Source organism: Mercurialis annua, linkage group LG5 (assembly GCF_937616625.2).
Source record: "Mercurialis annua linkage group LG5, ddMerAnnu1.2, whole genome shotgun sequence".
Lineage (NCBI taxonomy): Eukaryota > Viridiplantae > Streptophyta > Magnoliopsida > Malpighiales > Euphorbiaceae > Mercurialis > Mercurialis annua.
In genome coordinates, this window is record NC_065574.1 from 10,032,064 (window position 1) to 10,050,687 (window position 18,624).

General features: G+C 31.4%; 4 protein-coding genes across 5 annotated transcripts; 1 reads left to right on the forward strand and 3 right to left on the reverse strand.

The window, feature by feature from the left end:
• Positions 1–773: 773 nt before the first annotated feature.
• Positions 774–4,518, forward strand: LOC126682295 (nuclear pore complex protein NUP50A-like). The gene is made up of 2 exons (XM_050377910.2): positions 774–882; positions 2,753–4,518. The coding sequence occupies exon 2, from the start codon at positions 2,816–2,818 to the stop codon at positions 4,190–4,192; it is 1,377 nt and encodes a 458-aa protein (XP_050233867.1). The 5' UTR covers positions 774–882; positions 2,753–2,815; the 3' UTR covers positions 4,193–4,518.
• A 5,484-nt stretch (positions 4,519–10,002) lies between these two features.
• Positions 10,003–11,781, reverse strand: LOC126682992 (protein MOS2-like). The gene has a single exon (XM_050378800.2). The coding sequence runs from the start codon at positions 11,635–11,637 to the stop codon at positions 10,237–10,239; it is 1,401 nt and encodes a 466-aa protein (XP_050234757.1). The 5' UTR covers positions 11,638–11,781; the 3' UTR covers positions 10,003–10,236.
• A 1,069-nt stretch (positions 11,782–12,850) lies between these two features.
• LOC126680513 (thionin-like protein 2) lies at positions 12,851–13,883 on the reverse strand. The gene is made up of 2 exons (XM_050375648.2): positions 13,421–13,883; positions 12,851–13,044 (listed from the first exon to the last, which is right to left on the reverse strand). The coding sequence occupies exons 1-2, from the start codon at positions 13,680–13,682 to the stop codon at positions 12,977–12,979; spliced, it is 330 nt and encodes a 109-aa protein (XP_050231605.1). The 5' UTR covers positions 13,683–13,883; the 3' UTR covers positions 12,851–12,976.
• Positions 13,884–15,764: 1,881 nt separating this feature from the next.
• LOC126680813 (thionin-like protein 2) lies at positions 15,765–17,079 on the reverse strand. 2 transcript variants are annotated; one of them, XM_050376029.2, is made up of 3 exons: positions 16,631–17,079; positions 16,160–16,239; positions 15,765–16,022 (listed from the first exon to the last, which is right to left on the reverse strand). In XM_050376029.2, the coding sequence occupies exons 1-2, from the start codon at positions 16,932–16,934 to the stop codon at positions 16,172–16,174; spliced, it is 372 nt and encodes a 123-aa protein (XP_050231986.1). In that variant the 5' UTR covers positions 16,935–17,079; the 3' UTR covers positions 15,765–16,022; positions 16,160–16,171. The 2 variants fall into 2 exon arrangements, with proteins under 2 accessions (XP_050231986.1, XP_050231984.1); XM_050376027.2 differs by lacking the exon at positions 15,765–16,022 and having other exon boundaries at positions 16,024–16,239.
• Positions 17,080–18,624: the final 1,545 nt, after the last annotated feature.

Sequence of the window (18,624 nt, forward strand, 5' to 3'; positions counted from 1 at the left end):
AAAGTGGACAATAGTTTTGGGACAAATTTTTTCTCAAAGTAGACAACTCTATTGGGACGGAGAGAGTATATTAAAAATATATGGAAAGTTTATTTATTATGTAACTTTTTACTTGTAAAGATAAAAATATAAAAAGTGAATCTTTTAATTTTTGGCTTATCCCTTTAAAATCCCCCCTTTTATTCCAAATTCGTTTGCACCCTCACGTTGTAAAACCATCAAATATATTCAAATTACGACCTTTCACTTTTAATTGCACCATCAAGCATCAAATTTACCTCTTTCCACTTGAAAAATGTTCAAATCAATACTTTAAATTTTAGCATATATTTTAAAATAGGATTTAATATTTTATTTAAAATAGAAATAAACCTATTTTTTCAATTGAAAAGATATCAATTTAATACTTGAGGGTGCAATTGAAAGTGAAAGGCCGTAATTTAGATATATTTGGTAGTTTTGCAATGTGAGGGTGCAAACGAATTGGGGGTGAAAGGTGAGGGGTTTTTAAGGGGATAAGCCAAATTTTTTAAACAACTATGAAATTTCAAAATTAAAAATATAATTTTAAAAAAATCATCAACTAACGAGTGAAATAAGATATTAATAACTAACAAGTTATATTTCAAATGGTATAAACGTCAGTGCGGACGCACATGCACCTTTCAATTATAATTAAAAAAAATAAGCAAGTTAATTGTATTAATCCAAATGTTTTTCTAAAAATCCAAATGTTTTTCTAAAAATAGAAAAATAGAAATGGTTATAAAGCTAAAAATATTAGAAGAAACCCTTGTTTGGTTTGGAATTGGATCTCTCTCTTTCCCTCGCTCCCTCATTTCTTTTCGTTAGGGTTTTTGCTTCACTTCTTCTTCTCTTTCCGTAAGTCCCATCATTCCCTCTTTTGTTATTTTCATTCTTTAATTCCTTTATTTATTTAAGCTTCTATTTAATCTTTGTTGTGTATTTTTCTTTCTGATTTTTATATTTAAATGTCTTGTTCTTTTTATGTTTATTTCAATTATTGTCTGGTTTATTAAACTGTATAATTTTGAAGCTAGGCTGTTTTGATTCATGTGTTTTTTTTTTACTTTGTTATGCTGCTCAAAAATTGAAAAAAAAAAATGGAATTTGGGGAAGTTTTGAAATTTGAATTGTTAATACAGCATTTTATTTTCTTCTTTTTAAACTAATTTTAGATAGTTGAGTAGCCGAGTGAGTAGGGTTTAGTTAAAATATGTTTAGTTTTTTTTTTTTTAATTTGTAGCATTTTTAAACATTGACCCTTCCATTATCAATTGAGATTGCTTTTTATGCTAGAGTTTTTTTTATGTTTTTTAAAGAGTTTTGGTTTAGATTTATGAAGAATTTGGAGGAAATATAGTTTTAAACGTATGGTATCGATCGACTCTCAAGATAAACATTATGATAATTTTTTTGGTAATAGTGCTGTAGAATTGCTACTGTTGTTAGCTAAGATTTTGACGTTTACGCTGACACAAGGCAGTGAAGGAAAACAATTTATTTTTAGGAATGTCGACAAAGCTTTAACGGTCCTGATTTTTTTTTTGAGTGACAGTTTTTACATTGTTTCATTATAACCTTTCGATAAATTTAGTGTCCTGATTCTAGCAATCCACTCTATAGTTTTATTCGGATACCCTGAAGTGCATTTATAGGCAGTAAATTGAATGATGAATAGGTTTTTATGTGTGGGTTTATCGTTCTTTTTCATTTTTTATCAACTTGAGTTTAATTTGAGTGTCACTTTGTAATTTATATGTGATGTATCCAACATGCCATAACCGCGACCAAAGATTGTGCAGTCAACAAATTAATGAACGCCATGGATTTTATGTGTTTTATGTTTTGGGATGGAAAGGTTTTTAAGGCTTAACTAGGTATGTGTTCTTGGAAGTGTTTTTCATTTTTCCTGTTGTGGATGTGATGATTTGATTAGATGTCTAGAATGTCGGTATTAGTAGAAACAAGATGCTGGATTAACTTTAGGTGTGAGGATTTTAGAGCTGTGTTGTTATCAACCTTTTAATTAGGACTATGTGCTTGAGAGCTGCTTTTGCTCTTAAAAGATTTGGTCAGTTTACTGATAAAAATTAGGCCTCTGAAAATAGTTTCTGCGTTTATATTCGGTTCTTCTATAGGAGTAATTGAAGTACTTAGGTCCAAAAATTCATGAATTTTATTTATTTGTAATTTTACAGGTTAATTGTTTTTATTGAACTAGTTTATTTCACTTTCGAGACACGTGGTTGGTAATATAAGAATGTGGGAAGGAGAAGGCAAATAAACTATATTATAAATGATGAATGTATATTAATCATTTAATTTTTATTAATAATTAAATTACTATAAAATTTTCAATTTAATTAAGTAGTTAGTAGAAAATTAAGAAGGATAATTAAGTAAATGTTTATGTGCCCTGCTTTCCCTACTCCCTACTTTGATATATAATATATTATAGATATTTTGATAGCACCGCTAGCTTTATAAGAATAAGATAAAGTTGATGAACTGAATACATCTTGGAGATAGCAAGGAACCTGTTTCTGGCAGAGCATTATTGGAGGTTACTGTGCGTGCATTAAGTTATTTTTCAATTTCTTGATAAATTTTTGCATTCTTCATGCATTTCTATTTATTCTCTTGTATTGATGAATGAGTCTTAGTTATAATGTTGATTATTTTTGTTAGTAATCGGGTTTTGTGAAATATCACTTTTGTTGCTCTACAGATATTTCATTTATCCCATATTGTTGGGACAAAAAGTCAAGCAAGGTTGTTAGTTTGTTTGCCAATGGGGGATGCAGAAAATACACTTCCTCCTTCAAAGAAGAGAGCTGCTGGAAGAGAAATTTCAAGAGACAACCCCGGGCTTGATGATGATGAAGATGTAGAGGAAGAGACTGGAACTTTCAAGAGGGCCAGTGATCAGGTGCTGGCAGCCAGAAGAATTGTGAAAGTTCGTCGCAACCAAACCTCATCAACCCCATCATCCAATCCATTTGCTGGAATTCGCTTGGTTCCTCCTACTGAAGCAACTGCAGCCCCTGCTGTGGCAAGAACTGAAGCAGTCACTACTGCTGAGAAAGTTTTCGAGGAGACGAAAAGTGATGCTGGTAAAGAAACCAAAGAGGGTACAGATGAGACTGTGAACCAGTTGGAGAGGAAGACTGAAGAGTGGGTGGCTGAAATAGCTGAAAATAAGGAGGTTGCTGAGGATAAAGAGAATATTACTGTAGCTGATGAAGCAACTGAATCCAAGATTGATAATGAAATGCCTGCAGAAGATGATAACACTGAGAATGAGGAAGTCAAGGGTGGTGATTCGCAGAATGACAAAACTGTTGGAAGTGAAGTGAAAGAGAATGAGAAAACTGCGGGCGGTGAAGAGACGCAGGATGAAAAGGCTGCAGAAGCTGATAAGACTGAAGAGAAAAAGGTTAATGGCAGTGATAATGCAGATCCAATTGCTGAAAGCACACAATTGAGCTCATTCCAACAGCTTTCTAGCAGCCAAAATGCTTTTACAGGGCTTGCTGGAACTGGGTTTTCTACTAGTTCGTTCACCTTTGGTTCAGCTTCTAAGGATGGGCCGATATTGGGTACCGGCACAGGTTCTTTATTTGGGCAGAAAACTGACCAACCTTCATTTGGTTTTGGTCTTTCTAATAATGGTAGCTCTTCAATCTTTAATACCACAGGGTCGTCTATTGGTTCGAAGAATGAGGGAACTGGTTTTCCATCTATGCAAGAAGTTTCAGTTGAGACAGGAGAAGAGAATGAGAAATTAGTGTTTTCTGCTGATTCGGTATTATTTGAGTTTTTTAATGGTGGCTGGAAGGAGCGGGGCAAGGGAGAGCTTAGGGTAAATGTCTCTACCGCGGGAACAGAACGAGCCAGACTCCTTATGAGAGCTAGAGGTAATTACAGGTTAATTCTAAATGCAAGTCTTTACCCTGACATGAAGCTTGCAAATATGGATAAGCGAGGGGTCACTTTTGCATGCATGAATAGCACTGGTGAAACTAAGGATGGTCTTTCTACATTTGCTCTTAAATTCAAGGATGCCTCCGTAGTAGAAGAGTTCCAATCGGCTGTTGCAGCACATAAAGATAAAATCGATCAAGCTCTGAAGACTCCAGAGAATTCACCGAAGGCTTCAGATGAGTGAAAGGTGCGTTACACTGATATACGTAAATCTAGTTTCTGGGCTCCCTTCTCCTGTTCTTTGCGGAAAATGTATCTTGTTTGGAGTCATTCTTGAGCCCTCTGTAGCAGAGTCATGCAATCCTGTTCCTTTGTTTTGCTGTTTAACTTTAATATGCTCCTCAGGATAATGCTTTTACTTAATGTTGAGTCAGTGGTGGGTTCAGTCTGCATCATTTGCAGCTCATGAGACTTAAAAGAATGTTTGACAATTTTATAGTCGCTCCCTCTAGTTAGGGATACATATATAATATTAAATTGCAGATGTTGCATGCTGCTGTTAATTAGTCATAGATATGTGTATATTTGTATGTTTATGCATGTTGATTTGTTTGTTTTTATCTATATTTTCCTGTGTTATTGATTGCTAATTATTAGGATGTAACCTTTATTAGTTCAACTTCATAGATCTATTTGACTTGGGGGTGTAATCGAGTCGCATCGAAACACTGTCAAGTAAGAGTTAGATTCTAAAATTTCAAACTCGAACTCGATTGAATTGTGTGTAGGAATTCATTCTAGTTTAGTTGAATAATTGAGGTTCGATCGATACGACTTGATTATCTACATTAAAAATGTAAAGGTTAAATTTTAATATAACAGTAAGTGTTGTTAATGATTTTGTGTAATTATAAAGGCCTAATGTCTTAAAAACACCTGACCTTTTCAATCCTATCATAATGTTGAAAATTGGTCAATTTTATTCTATTTGGCATTTTCTTGTTGCAATTGTACCCTTAAGCATTAAATTGATATTTTTCTATTTGGAAAAAGTTCAAAAAAATCCTTCAAAAAAGGTCAATTTATTGCAAAAAGGGTTAATTTGCAAAAAAAAATGATTTTTTTAAATGAAAAAAGATCAATTTAATATTTAAGGGTACAATTAAAATGAGAAAATGCAAAATAGGGTAAACTTGTCTAGTTTTCAATGTCAGGGTAAAATTGAAAAGGGAGGCTAAAAGGTCGGGGTTTTTTAAAATATTAGGCCAATTATAGAAGATAAAATACTAAATTAATTAAAATATGACTAGGCTTGCTTAGTCTGCCTAGTTGAGTATCTTGATGGTTGAATTTGATTTGTTAGTAGACTCGAATAGTTCAAGCTCGTGTAGATTAAAATGAATTGATTTTGAGTTTTTTTTTTCCGGAGTCATCTCAAGTTGCTCGAAAGTTGGCTTAGATTCTATGTCTACTAAAAGGAAAATTTTAGAGGTTACTTACAATTTATGACAGAAGGTGAAGACTTGACAGACTAGGCAGTTGGTTATATCTTGCAACACATTGTTTGTTTGATGATCAGTACCGGTGTTTTAAAAACTGAACTGGTGACGAACTGATTTGGCCATCGGTATCCTGTTCAACATGTTAGCATGGATGATTTTGCACATCTCCGTGCCTTCATTAAGTACAGCAGCAACCGCATTTTCATGTGTGAATCTGATCCATCATCGCTTGTCATCAACTATTCGGAACTGCATATTTCTTCTTTCTTGCACTGTCAGCTCCATATCTTTTCTGCAAATTTATGATTAACAAACATATCAAATAATGAGTTTGTCTGATTCACAAGATGTTCTTTAACAATACTATTATCCTTTTCAAATTTTTTAAGGATCTCTTCCTCAGTTCTTTTAGATTTATCAAGAACAGTTGTGTTGGTTAGATTGCTCAGAATGTAAATCAGAAAACAGGACACGATCAATCTCTAATTGTTCAAAAAAGATCAACAGTTTTCGAGACCAATGCTTGTAATTATTTCCATCAAGCGGCTTTAATTAGTTCCACCAATGCTAGTAATTAGTTCCATAATCAATCTCTATTGTAACATTTATTGAACAAAAATATAGTTTTCAAATTGTTAGAATCTAGAAGAATAGTAAAGAATAAATAAGGAAAAACTTATCAGTATAGAAAATGATATTTCGACACGATCAAGGTGTAAATCTATATCAATTGATCGTTCTCCAAAGCTATCAACGCGTGCGCTCATGGTAGAAGGTTGAAACATCGAACTTCAATTACCCAGGAAATCAACAAAGAGTTGTTTGTAAAGAGTATATAGCTTTTTAGACGATTATACTGGTTTATGTAGTGTGTACATGTAAGGTAGAATTTTGGGATGTTCGAAATCTACATGAAAGGAAAAAAATGCATTTGTTCCGAAAATATTTCATGTAATTAAATTTATTACCATTTCATAAATTATGTATATCACGAGACGGTTGTGGAAGATTTTTAAAATGCAAAAGGAAAAAAAATAAGATTAAAAATTAATTACTTGTATTTTGACGGTTGAGTTGTTCATACCTCCTTTTTATCGCTCTATCTACTTTAACTCCTCTACATATTATTATATTTGTGATGTTAAAATATTCATTTTTTATTTATTTTTTGATTATTATATTTTCTAACATTACAAATATTTAGTTGGTTTGTTACATATTTATGGCAAAACCGTTGCGCTGAATAATTATTTTACTTGAAAATTGTTGAAGTCAAATTGATTTAAATCTTGATCTTCTCAAGATAATGCATGTGCACTGTAACATCAGGTGATAGACGGTCTCCAACTACAAGCTTATACTGCTCAAATTCAGCTTCATCACACTTCAATGCAGCTGTTATGCAGGCTTACTTCCTCCAATACACTCAGGTACCCAAAAAAAACGTCAATCTTACTCAAAAAAGTGCGATAGGAACAAAATTTTAAAATAATATAGCACCATTACAGTGAGTGCAATGAAATTTATAATTTATTCAAGACTTAAGTGGCAATATACCCCCTAAACTTGTAAGCAATAGCGTAATTAACATATAAATTAATTTTATGGGAAAATCAGTACACGAACTTGGTGATTATGAGTAATTTGCCCCATTTTGGCAATTTTCCCCTTTAATTTGTAAGTTAATTGTATCCTAAATTGGCAATTTGCCCCCTAAACTTGTAAGTTTATTTGCCAAAATGGGCGAATTGTCCATAATCACCAAGTTCGTGTATTGATTTGCCAACAAAATTAATTTATGTGTTAATTTCCCATGCTTACAAGTTGAAGGGGCAAATTGCTACTTAAGTCATTTATGCAATGACTTGATGCCAAATACACATTTCCAAGTTTTGCTGTTAATGTTGGCAAGTTGCTTAGTTGTGTTGTGTGCATAATCATGTATGTTGTCCCAGTCCCAGAAACAGAACATTGAAACAAAAATTGCTGAAATGAGAAACAATGAAACAATACTTTTTAATAGGTTATAAATTTAGAGTTCCACATTTTCAGATTCGTTTTCGGAAAAGAAACAAAAATGCCAAAATGTACAATGAAACAGTACTTTTTAATAGGTTAAATTTAGAGTTCCACATTTTCCGATTCGTTTTCGGAAAAGAAACAAAAATGCCAAAATGTACAATGAAACAGTACTTTTTAATAGGTTATAAATTTAGAGTTCCACATTTTCCGATTCGTTTTCGGAAAAGAAACAAAAATGCCAAAATGTAGAACTCAACAAGTTTCCGTGTAGCATAGTATTTAACTCATATGTACGTAAATTTAGAGCTGGAAGGGGATATAAGCAAACTGAATACATATTATGGCCAAAATAGGAAGATTACAAAAACATAAGTGCATATCCAAATTTTGCTGTTCCTATATCAAAGATAAAACTGCGATAAAATACAAAAAATACTAGACATAATAACTGTTCTATGAGTAGTAGTGTTAGAGCATCTCCAATGGTGCTCTTTATTTTAAAGAGCTTTTTTAGTAAAATAAAGAGTATCTTTAAAATAGAGAGTGCTATTTTTATTTTTACTCTAATAAGCTCTTTAAATTTAATTTTAAATTTTGAATTTTTACAGATAATAATAAAAATATTAAATATTAATAACATTAATTCAATGATTTTTTAATAATAATATTTTTATTTAATTTAATTTTTACAAAAAGTAATACTGATAAACCACACTCCCCATAATTTACCAAAACACTGTCTTTAACTGCTTTTGCAAGATTACATTGAGTTAATATGATAGGATCATCACTCGCTTTAACGTCTCGATTTGGATCCAAGAACACTTCCATTGCCATGTACCTATTTTTAAAACCAACCATTGCTTATCCTTTTACCTACAAAGAAAAGCTTACATGAGTGTTCTAATAACCAAACAAAACCCCTGCATAAGAGAATTTTAGGAATATATTTCTACTTTTCATGTGCCCTAATATTAATTACATTTAATAAAAATATTCATGTGACAAAAGGACTTCTAATGAGAGTAAATTTGGTCATTAAAGATTTGTTTCCCCTCATTAATCAGTATTAATGACGGTATATTTTCCCTCATAGACCCTCATTATTGTCTCCGTCATTAAAAGTAACTAATAACGGGAACATATTTTCCTCATTAATTGAATAATGATGGTCTTTATACCCTCACTAAATATAATTGTTAACCACAATGTTTTCATCACTAAATTACTATTTTCTCGTCATTAATTTATATATATACCCGTGACAAATTTTCCCTCATCGATCTAACCCTTACAAAAATTAATTAGCTTACTTATTGATTTCTCTTATTCAAATGACCAATTTTCCCTCATTGTATCATTAGAATCCTTCATTAAGTTTTTCCAAATGACAAGTATTCCTTCATAAATAATAATCAGTCACTAACAAAAATCATACCAAATTGTTACTATATTTTACTCAACAAAATATTATTTAATAAAAAAATTATGCTATCGTATTAGATACAAAATACAATTATATAAAATCTCCATTATATTAATAAAAAAAATTAGTACATGTAAATATATTTACATAGAATTTTAAGCAACCGTTATTAAGATTTTTATCTAAAATATGTCTAGAATCATTAACGAATAAATATTTCTCCATACGAAAAAAAATACGACTGATTGCGTGGGACTTATGTGGCTTCCAGCTGATCTCGAACTCCTATAAAATGCATAAACCAAAAGAATCGAAATTGACAGGTTTATCCACATTGATACGAATTTAGCTACAACAAATTATACACACAGAAACTCATTAAAAATAGAAATCAGAGAGTACAGTGCGACCTTAAATAATCTGTAGATTTCTGCACATTTAATTCTGCAGATTGCAGATTTTTTTCTGCAGATTAATCTGCATAATTACAAAAGCTGCAGACTGCAGAACATTAATCTGCAGATTTTTTTTATTTCTGCAATTAATCTGCATAAACTCAAAAAAAAAAAGAAACTCACAATATAAAGAAAGGAAATTAAGCAAAGTTATAAAAACACCTTTGAGATTGCAGCGGCGGAGGCAACCATTAGCAGAGAATCGTAACGTAGAAGAAGACTAAAGGCGTAGGAGTTTAATATGATGTTGATGGCAACGCCTTGGAGTTGAATTAATGGCGAAGTCAGCCGAGGAGATGAATTAGGAGAAGAAGAATACGCAGCAGAAGAAGGAAAAATGTTACTCATTTGGTTTAAGTGATTAAGTGTATATTAATTAATTTTTTAGGAAAATAAAAGTATTTTGACAGAAATAAATAAGTAGTGAGGGGCTTTGAATTTTTTTTTTTGTTTTTTCCTTTGCTGATTTTGCCGACACCTGAAGATGCATCCCTCATTCATTGTAATTTCTTCAAGAAAGCACATTGCAACATAATATTCATTCCTTAGCAACAAAATCACCAAACAGTTTAAAACCATATAAATAAGAGCATAGTTTAAAACCATATAAATAGTACTAAACCCCAAATGACACACATGAGATCATAGATGGATTAAGAGATTGCCTGAGAGTGTAAAATAGTTGTGAACATAGCTTAAAATCATATGGATCTAGAACTGGATGCCTCAAAAAAAGCTAATTTCAGTCAGTAATAAGAGTAGCACAAGCATATTAAAATAACACAGTTGAAGCACAAAAAACTTTTCATCCTGAGTTGACATTAATCTATAATACGAAAGTCTCTTCCCTATTGAGAGAGAACTACACAGACTCCGCTTTTCATCAATACCCTATGTAGCTGGGATCCCCCGAATACTCGGCAATCTGCTCAAGTTTCACATTCAGAAACTCACGAGTATCAGAATCTTGTATAACTCCAGTTCCACGGTCCAAATCCTTCTCCATCAAACCCCCATAAGCCCCTTTATGCTTACCATAAAGTACAAGCACATGACCTCCGCGACGAGGCAGTACAGTCTCAAGAAGGTCCTGATCTACCCCTTGTACCAGCTCCTTAGTCTCATCTATAAATATATCACATACATTCGGACTAACCACATCCACCACCTTACCTTTCTTCAAATAAAATCTACCCCCTTTCAATTGCTTACTAATAACCCTAACCCGAATATGATTCGTAAGCCACTGTTTTCTCTCGTCTCTCACTTGACCATTATCTCTCCTCACACTCTCCCTACTACCTTTACTCGATTCACCAATATGCTTATGCTTGGAATCTATCTGTAAAGCCTTCAACTTTCTTAAACACTTCTCTTCTTCTCTAGAACCCAAATCAGCAATACCCGAAATAAGCATATCCACATCGCGTTCATAATCAGCAAACTTCAGAACAACCAAATCCACACCCAATCTCTTTGAGATTCTACCTTTTAAACCGTAAATATCTTTCCCACCCGCAATCACTCTCACATCCTTACCAACAAAAAACCCGTCCCCATCACCCGCATCCCGTTCTCTTCCTCTTTTAACATTCTCACTATTACTACTATCGCTAACCCTATTTGGTATAGTGTCTCTAATCTTAACATCATTGTTCTTAACCCTAGGGGTAGCAACAAAACCTAAACCTTCCCTATCAGTTCTTTTACTATACGGTTTAACTTTAACATCTTGTTTAGCATTCTTACCAATACCGCGCCCTTCACACCATCCATACCCGGCCAATATCGCGGCGCCAAACTCGTCAACCTGCACGCCTGTAAACTCCTCGAAACCCCGATCCTCCGGAAATCTCTCTAAATCATATATTTGCTTCCCCAACAGCATATTCTCCGTACTTACATTCTGCTGCTGCTGCTGATCATCGCCGCTGGGTTTACTCCCGTCGTCGTTGTTGCGAATGTTGAGGCCGTAGGATATGCCCGTGTCGTCGCCGGCGTCGTCAACGTTGGCGGCGATTTCGAAATGTAAAGCGGTGGAATGGGAGGGCTGTAATGATGGGAGGAAGGCGAGGTTTTTCATTCTTTTGTGGGGGCGCCATTCGTTTTCTTTAGGGGGGATTATGAGCTTTGGTTTGGAGATATTTAGGGTTCTTGATGGGTCGAATTCGGTTACGAATTGCCTGGAGGTTCCGTTGGTTTGAGATTCGGGTGGAGTTTCGACTGGGGATGGGAATTTGCGTTTGGAAGATGATTTTGATGGGATTGAGAACGAGAGTTTCATAATTGAGGGTTTCAGTTTGTTTGTTTACTTTATGGGGGAATATGAGGAGGGAGATGGACCAATTTATATATAGAATTCCTGGAAAAATTTACATATAGAATTCGAATACTAATAGTAAAAGGTAATACTATGAAGTATTTTTCCTTAATGTACTAGAATTTTTCCAAAAGCAGAAAATATTTGGCCAAAACCAGTTGATAGAAACAAGGTAAAAGGTGTAAAAAGAATCCTGAAGTTTCTCCAAAAATACAAAACAGTTCCTTTTGATTTTTGGGTACAATTCTGCCCCCCAGTTTTTTTATTAAACAAAAAAGTCCCTCCGTCTATAACGGGGTCTTAGAAAAAAGGATCAAAATGATACTTAATTTTTAAAATATTTATTAATTTTATATGTATAAAAAAATTGACATATTTTCACCCCCTCTACTTAATTAAAATTCTTATTAAAATTCATACAAACCTAATGAAATCAATCTAAATTCGATTAAATCAAATAAAATACAATCAAATCAAATGAAATCAAACAAAATCCAATTAATAAAATCACAATCAAACTAATGAAAATATGATTAATCAATCAAACCCAATTAATTAACTATAATTAAATTAAATAAAAATCCAAATAAAAATAATTAAACCAAATTTAATTCAATTAGAACCTATTCTGTAAACCGCAGACCTTTTTAAAAAATCGTCGTCAATTTCAAAACCACCACCGGCTTTGAAACCATCACCGGTCCCAAAACCACCATCGATCCGAAAACAACCGCGGCACGGTGTGTTCTCAGGTAAGAACAAATGTCTGTTTTCTGGTAGAGAACAGACGATGGTCTGTTCTCAGGCGAGACCACAACCTCCGGTGCCCGGAGGTCTTTTTTTTTATTTTAATTTTTAAATTAAAAGGAAAGGAAAAAAATATCATTCGGGTCTCTAATTTATTTTTTTATAAATATAAGTCTTTTGAAGGACTAAATTAAAATATATAATACATATTAAGGACATTTTAGCCAAGTCAAATTAACAGAAGGGAGTAATTGTAAATTTAATAATCGTCGAGTGAAAAAAAGTTAATTTGATAAAAGTTGGGAGAATGAAAAGTTAATCTTAGTACTTTATAATTCATATGTTACAGTAAAGATGGAGACTGAGAGATAAGAAGCATTAATTCTTATTGTAAATTAGCACTCATATCCATTATCTATGTATAATTAAATAGCAGAAAATTAATACATTATCTATGTATAATTACACAACGACAACATTTTTCAATGTTTTATTCATACATTATTTGATATAATTTTTTTTATGAATATTATTTAATATAATTCGTAGTATAGCATTAGGGTGAGTAATTCTTGGCGCATTCCTTTGAGCAAACATCAAGACAGTGTTCTCCTCTATTTCCCCCTGTCCATCACAATTAACATATTCATCAACTCAGTTTAGTTTTTACATTTTTTTATCATTTTATAATAATATACACAAATTCTTTTAAGAAAAAAAACCCATTAAAATTTAACAATAAGCTTTGGCTCATACATTATTAAACTAGCACACTCTAATTAGAAATCATCCGACCAAAAGGTTAAGCCAATAATTATAAAAAAATTCCGCAGAAAATAAAAAGGCTTCGTAGTATCAAAAAATATTTTCTCAAATTTATCATAATTTGACAATTTCGTTACGATATTCCAATCAATTTAATTGAAAGTAGATGCTAACTCAATTAGCAGAACACATTTTTCAGAATTGTAAAATAAGGGAAGTTCGAGCGAGTACGTACCGATGGAGCTAAGATTGATGCACATAGAGGTTGCACAGCCAAGTTTACAGAAAGAAAGGGTTTGATATTTATAATCTACAAGTAAATTAGAAGTAGGCGTGCAGCTGGAGAGACACTTATTAACACAGGATTCTATGGTGCCGCCGGGACTCACTATGCATGTCATGTAGCATTTTGAGTAGCATTCTGCAAAATTTGCATGAGACTGCCCTATAACCAAACCAACCACCATTAGAACCACCATAAAAGACTTAGTTTCCATATTTTTTTTGGAATATGAAAAGATAATTGATTAATGGCAATTAGTTCTAGGGCTTGGTCCAAATTTATAGAGTGTGCAGTTTCGCTTTTTAAAGTTTGTAATATGATGTTTTCGTATTTGGGTTTGGATTATTATATAAATTCTTCTTGTATTTTAAACACATGTCCTCGACTTTTGTCTTTTTATTAGCCGTAGCATTTAGTGCACCATCTTGAGAGTGTCACTTATGTGCGAATACTAGTAGTTTTGATGTTTTGCTAACATCTTGTGGTGTTAATATAATTTTATTCATAAACAAAATGTATAGAGTGTGCATAATTAGAATGTTATCCACAAGTAAGAAATTGTGATAATACAATATGCATGCAGTTAGTTGGTTTAACTTTTGGGATTAATCTTCTTCTCTTTCTATTTACATATATTTGTTCTGTTCTATGAATTCTGGTATCCGAAAGATAGTCATTTTGAAGTCTTAAAATTCAAATCCATATATACTTGCTTATTAATGCTTGTGCTAATTAAAATTGGCAAAATAAATAAAAATATTCAAAATTATTGCGAAATTGGTAAATATAGACCGGATAGATAATTATATTGATGTGGTCCAATAATATTTATGATTTTTTCGATTTTTGGTTTGAAAATTTTCCAAACCGAATCGAACCAACTTTTAGTTTGAAGGTAAAAAAACCGAACTGACCCAAATCAAAAGTTTCGGTTCGGTACGGTTTAGTTAAAACCAAATTTGACTATTTTTACTTTTTTTTAATATTTTATATTTAAGATAATTCAAATATTAGATAATTAAAGTCTAATAAACTTCCATATATGTTTAAATAACAATTATTAATTAATATATCAATAATAATTAAAATATAAATACAAAAAACATATAAATATAAGTATATATATATATATATATATTATTTTTAAAAAATATACATATTTTATATTAAAATTCGATTAATTCAGTTTTTTGGTCGGTTCGATTTTCAAAACATTCAAACCAAACTGAACACCGAACACCAAACTTTACCTAAAATAGCAATAGAACCAAACCATTTTTACCAAAAAACCGAACCAAATAATAAAGTTTGGTTCGGTTTAATTTTTTCGATTTGTTTCGGTTTTTGCTCACCCCTAAGTAGCGGTTAGTTATGTTAAATTGACAATTGTTTGAAAAAAAATCTCCACATTTAACTTTTTTTCTTTTACATTTTGACACTATAAAATCGCCGATTACACCCAAATCCGTACCTTTCACTTTTAATTGCATCCTTAAACATCAAAATCCACACCTTTTATTTTCAATTACACCTTCAAGCATTATATTGGTCTCTTTCAATACTTCATATTTTAATATATATTCTAAATAGTACTTCATTAAAATAACCATCTTTTCTAAAGTTTCAAAAATTAAAAATAATTTTTTTAATTAAATTAATAAAAAAAATCTCCACCACTGTTTAAAAAGAACAAACCACATTTGGTTTTGCTATTCATCGTGAAGAGTAGATCCAGATGGGTCTGTCAAAGTTGGGAAATTTTTTGGAGTTGGAGAAAAAAAATTCGGAGTCGAAGTCGGCCGAAAAAGAAATTCGGCTGCCGGAATTTTTGTCGGGTAGTGGTGGTTGGTTAATTGTTTTATATTCCAAAATTTGATAAAATTTTTTTTAGAAATTTCCAAATATTAATTTAAAGAATTAAAAAAAAGAAGATTATTTTAAAAAAAAATTACCACGGAGAATGTGTTTCAAACGAGGGTTGAGAGTAGGCAAGAGTGGCTGAGGGGTGGATTTAATCCGGTTTTGTCAAGTTCTGGGGTGATCTAATGCGATTTCACGAATTTGGATGTATTTGATACTTTATGTCAAATTTAGAAAGTGAAATGATCCTTTGTTCATTATACATCAATCGGAAATAAAGGATTAGATTAGATCATCGGTTTAAATCTTTTTTCTTTTTGGAGTTTATATAATGCTCCTCCCAACTAATCTTCTCGACATTTGGTATTAATAGTATTATATAATCAAAACATAACTCAGTAAAAATGCATCTCGTCCTAAAGAAACAGTAGAAATTTTTTTTAAAAAAAAGTAAATGGATGAAGCTGGATCCCAATCACGAGTCGAGTGCTGCTGAATTAAGACAAACATTTTGTCATTTTGCCATTTTGCCATTGTAACATGTAAGCCCGTGAACTCTAAATTTTATTTTATTTTTTGATAACCGGAGAGGAGAGCGATCTTGAGAGAATTTAAACCTCCGACTTTGACAGTTTACTGTTTTATCACTTATAGCATTTAAGTTACAGCTCGTGAACACTAAATTGCTAAAAATCTGAAAAGAAAAAAAATAAATAATATGTAAATAAGCCACTGGATCTGCAAATATGATGTTTTCAACATGATACTACCGAGATTTATGAACTAATTGTCTACAGTTTGAATAATAAAAATTACTGCAATTTAGCTCACTGATAAGAATCTTCACGGTAAGTAGTTGGTGGTGCATTTGTTTGAGCAAGACTTCACACACCTTTCCACTTTCTTTTCCCCTATCACAACAAAAATTATAGTTATTGGGAGTGAATTGTATAGAATAAATTCTTATCTAACAAATTTTTTCCTACTAGTCAGAGCGTAGCAATGAATTAAAACTTTTTTCTAAAAACTGTACACTTTGATCAATTCCGACTAAAACGGACGTACGGGTTTGCCTGTAAACAGGGGGCAGAATTACCCTTAGACTAGGATACACTCCAGTCCCCGTTGAGATCAATTTTTTCTCAAAAAATTGAGGTAATTTTTTAAAAATGAAAGTAGGTTGTTAGTGATTAAGCCCGAACTGCAAAAAAATTATAGATAAATTAGAAACTAAGTCCGAGCTGAAAAAAATCTCGATTCCGTAACCGATAAGATTCCGAAAAAGTGATAGGAATAGAATACCTGGATCAGTGATGGAGCTAAAGTTGGTACACAAAGAAGAAGCACAACCAAGCTTGCAGAAGTAATTGGTTTGCTGTTTATAATCTAAAGAAGACACCATAGATGATGATGGCAAAATACAATCTTTAACACACTTAGTTGCACAAGAAAAGATAGAGCTACCATTTGGAATTATAAGACATTTTAGAAAACAACCTTTGTAGCAATCACTAAATGAAGTTGCATCACACTGTCCTATTATTACCAAACTCAACACCATCATAACCATTATTACTGGTTTAATATTGCATTTTTTCTTCTCCATTTTTGCTTTTGTTTTTTTATGTAAGAGATGGGATTAATGGTTTACAACACCTTTCAAGCTATAGCTTCCAATTTATAGGCTTTATTTTTTATTTGTATATTGGCAATGGGTGTGCACTAGGTTAGCTTCTTAGATTCTTATCATGGATATACTATGTGGGTATCCTTTTAAAGGCTATGTTTTGCTTTAAAAAAAAAATCAAACCTATAAATTTAGTCAATCATTTTTATTGTAATATTTTGATTTGATGAATCAGAATTAATTTAATCAATTCTTAATATTAGCTAATTTTTCTTGGTTATTTAAGTACGGAAAAATAAAGCATTTATTTTAACTATAGAGTGGGAGGATTTAAACTTACGACTTATTAATTTTGCTATTCAATGCTTATACTATTTGAGGTATAATTCATTGGTCATTTTAACTATAGGTAATTAGTCTGATTTGACATAATTATGATTCATAATTTGTTATAAAATTACTATATATCTATCATTTATCTGCTTTTTAGTCTAAGTTTGAACAATATTTAAAATTGGCCAATTACTTTGATTTTATCAAATTAAAACATGATTGTAAGTTTAATAGATCTATCATTTTTTTATTGATAACTTGGAAAAAAATATTTTTGATGTATGTGGGAGAATTTAATCTAAATTTAAAGCTATAATTCATTGATAATTGGTCGGTTTTTTAACATCCCATAAAAATTTGATGATCGGGCAGAATGTGATTATTTCTAAAATTAAAAAGAAAGACGCTAGAATTTTTCTATTCAAGATACAATATTGATAAATAATTTATTTTCTTATTAGATTAAATTTTAGCTTAATATATGGGATGCTCCAATCAATTTTCTACTAGACTAAAGTCCTAAGTACTAATTCAATTATATAAGCATATTTAGTTAGTTACTTATAGGGAATAGCCTCCTCTCTTTCTCGACAAACTATTATAAATGGCTTTGCCCATCAAGTTTGCTGTTAACCACTTTATACTTGAGAAATTCTGTTGGATTTCTATACGAAATAAACAAACCAAAATTAATGAAGGCGTTAACAATTAATATTTTCTCCGGTTTATAATATTTGCATTTGAAATTTTTTTAATCCATAATATTTATTCTTTTAGAATATCAAGAAAACATTAATTGTTATTTTTTTATGTTTGCTCCTTATTAATTTATTAAAAAATACAATAAACAAATAAAAATAGTAGTTATAAATATAAACAAATTTTAATGTGGGTGAATTTTGTAAAAGTGTTTATAAATTAAAATATATTATTAATTATTTTTTTAGTTTTTATATTAAAGACAAATACGATAAATATTATAGAACGAAAGAAGTACTTAATAGCACATTAGCACTAATTAACATCAAATTTCTAAAGGTCTGAAGTGCACCATTCAGCTAAGTGGAAATGTGCATTTAAATACATCATTATGTTTATGAAAATCCAATTTTGCTTACTTGGCGAATTAGGTTCACATAAGTATTTCTCCAGATATATTGGTATTAGTGGATGAAAATAATAAAAAGATAAAATGGTGGAGAAAGATAACTGATTATTACCCACAAAATATAATTCAAAATTATTCATAAAAAAACATAATTTTAAATTTTAAATTAAACATTAATCAATATTTTACTTAGATCGTGGGTACTATTTCTTCCATAAATAATTCTCT

What these genes read in the sequence shown, in the direction of transcription:
- LOC126682295 (XM_050377910.2), top strand. Translation starts at nt 2,816, where the DNA reads ATGGGGGATGCAGAAAATACACTTCCTCCTTCAAAGAAGAGAGCTGCT.
- LOC126682992 (XM_050378800.2), bottom strand. Translation starts at nt 11,637, where the DNA reads ATGAAACTCTCGTTCTCAATCCCATCAAAATCATCTTCCAAACGCAAA.
- LOC126680813 (XM_050376029.2), bottom strand. Translation starts at nt 16,934, where the DNA reads ATGGAGAAGAAAAAATGCAATATTAAACCAGTAATAATGGTTATGATG. An exon ending in TAGCTCCATCACTGATCCAG is followed by an intron (nt 16,240 to 16,630) that starts GTATTCTATTCC and finishes TTGTTGTGATAG; the next exon opens with GGGAAAAGAAAGTGGAAAGG.
- LOC126680513 (XM_050375648.2), bottom strand. Translation starts at nt 13,682, where the DNA reads ATGGAAACTAAGTCTTTTATGGTGGTTCTAATGGTGGTTGGTTTGGTT. An exon ending in CATCAATCTTAGCTCCATCG is followed by an intron (nt 13,045 to 13,420) that starts GTACGTACTCGC and finishes TGTGATGGACAG; the next exon opens with GGGGAAATAGAGGAGAACAC.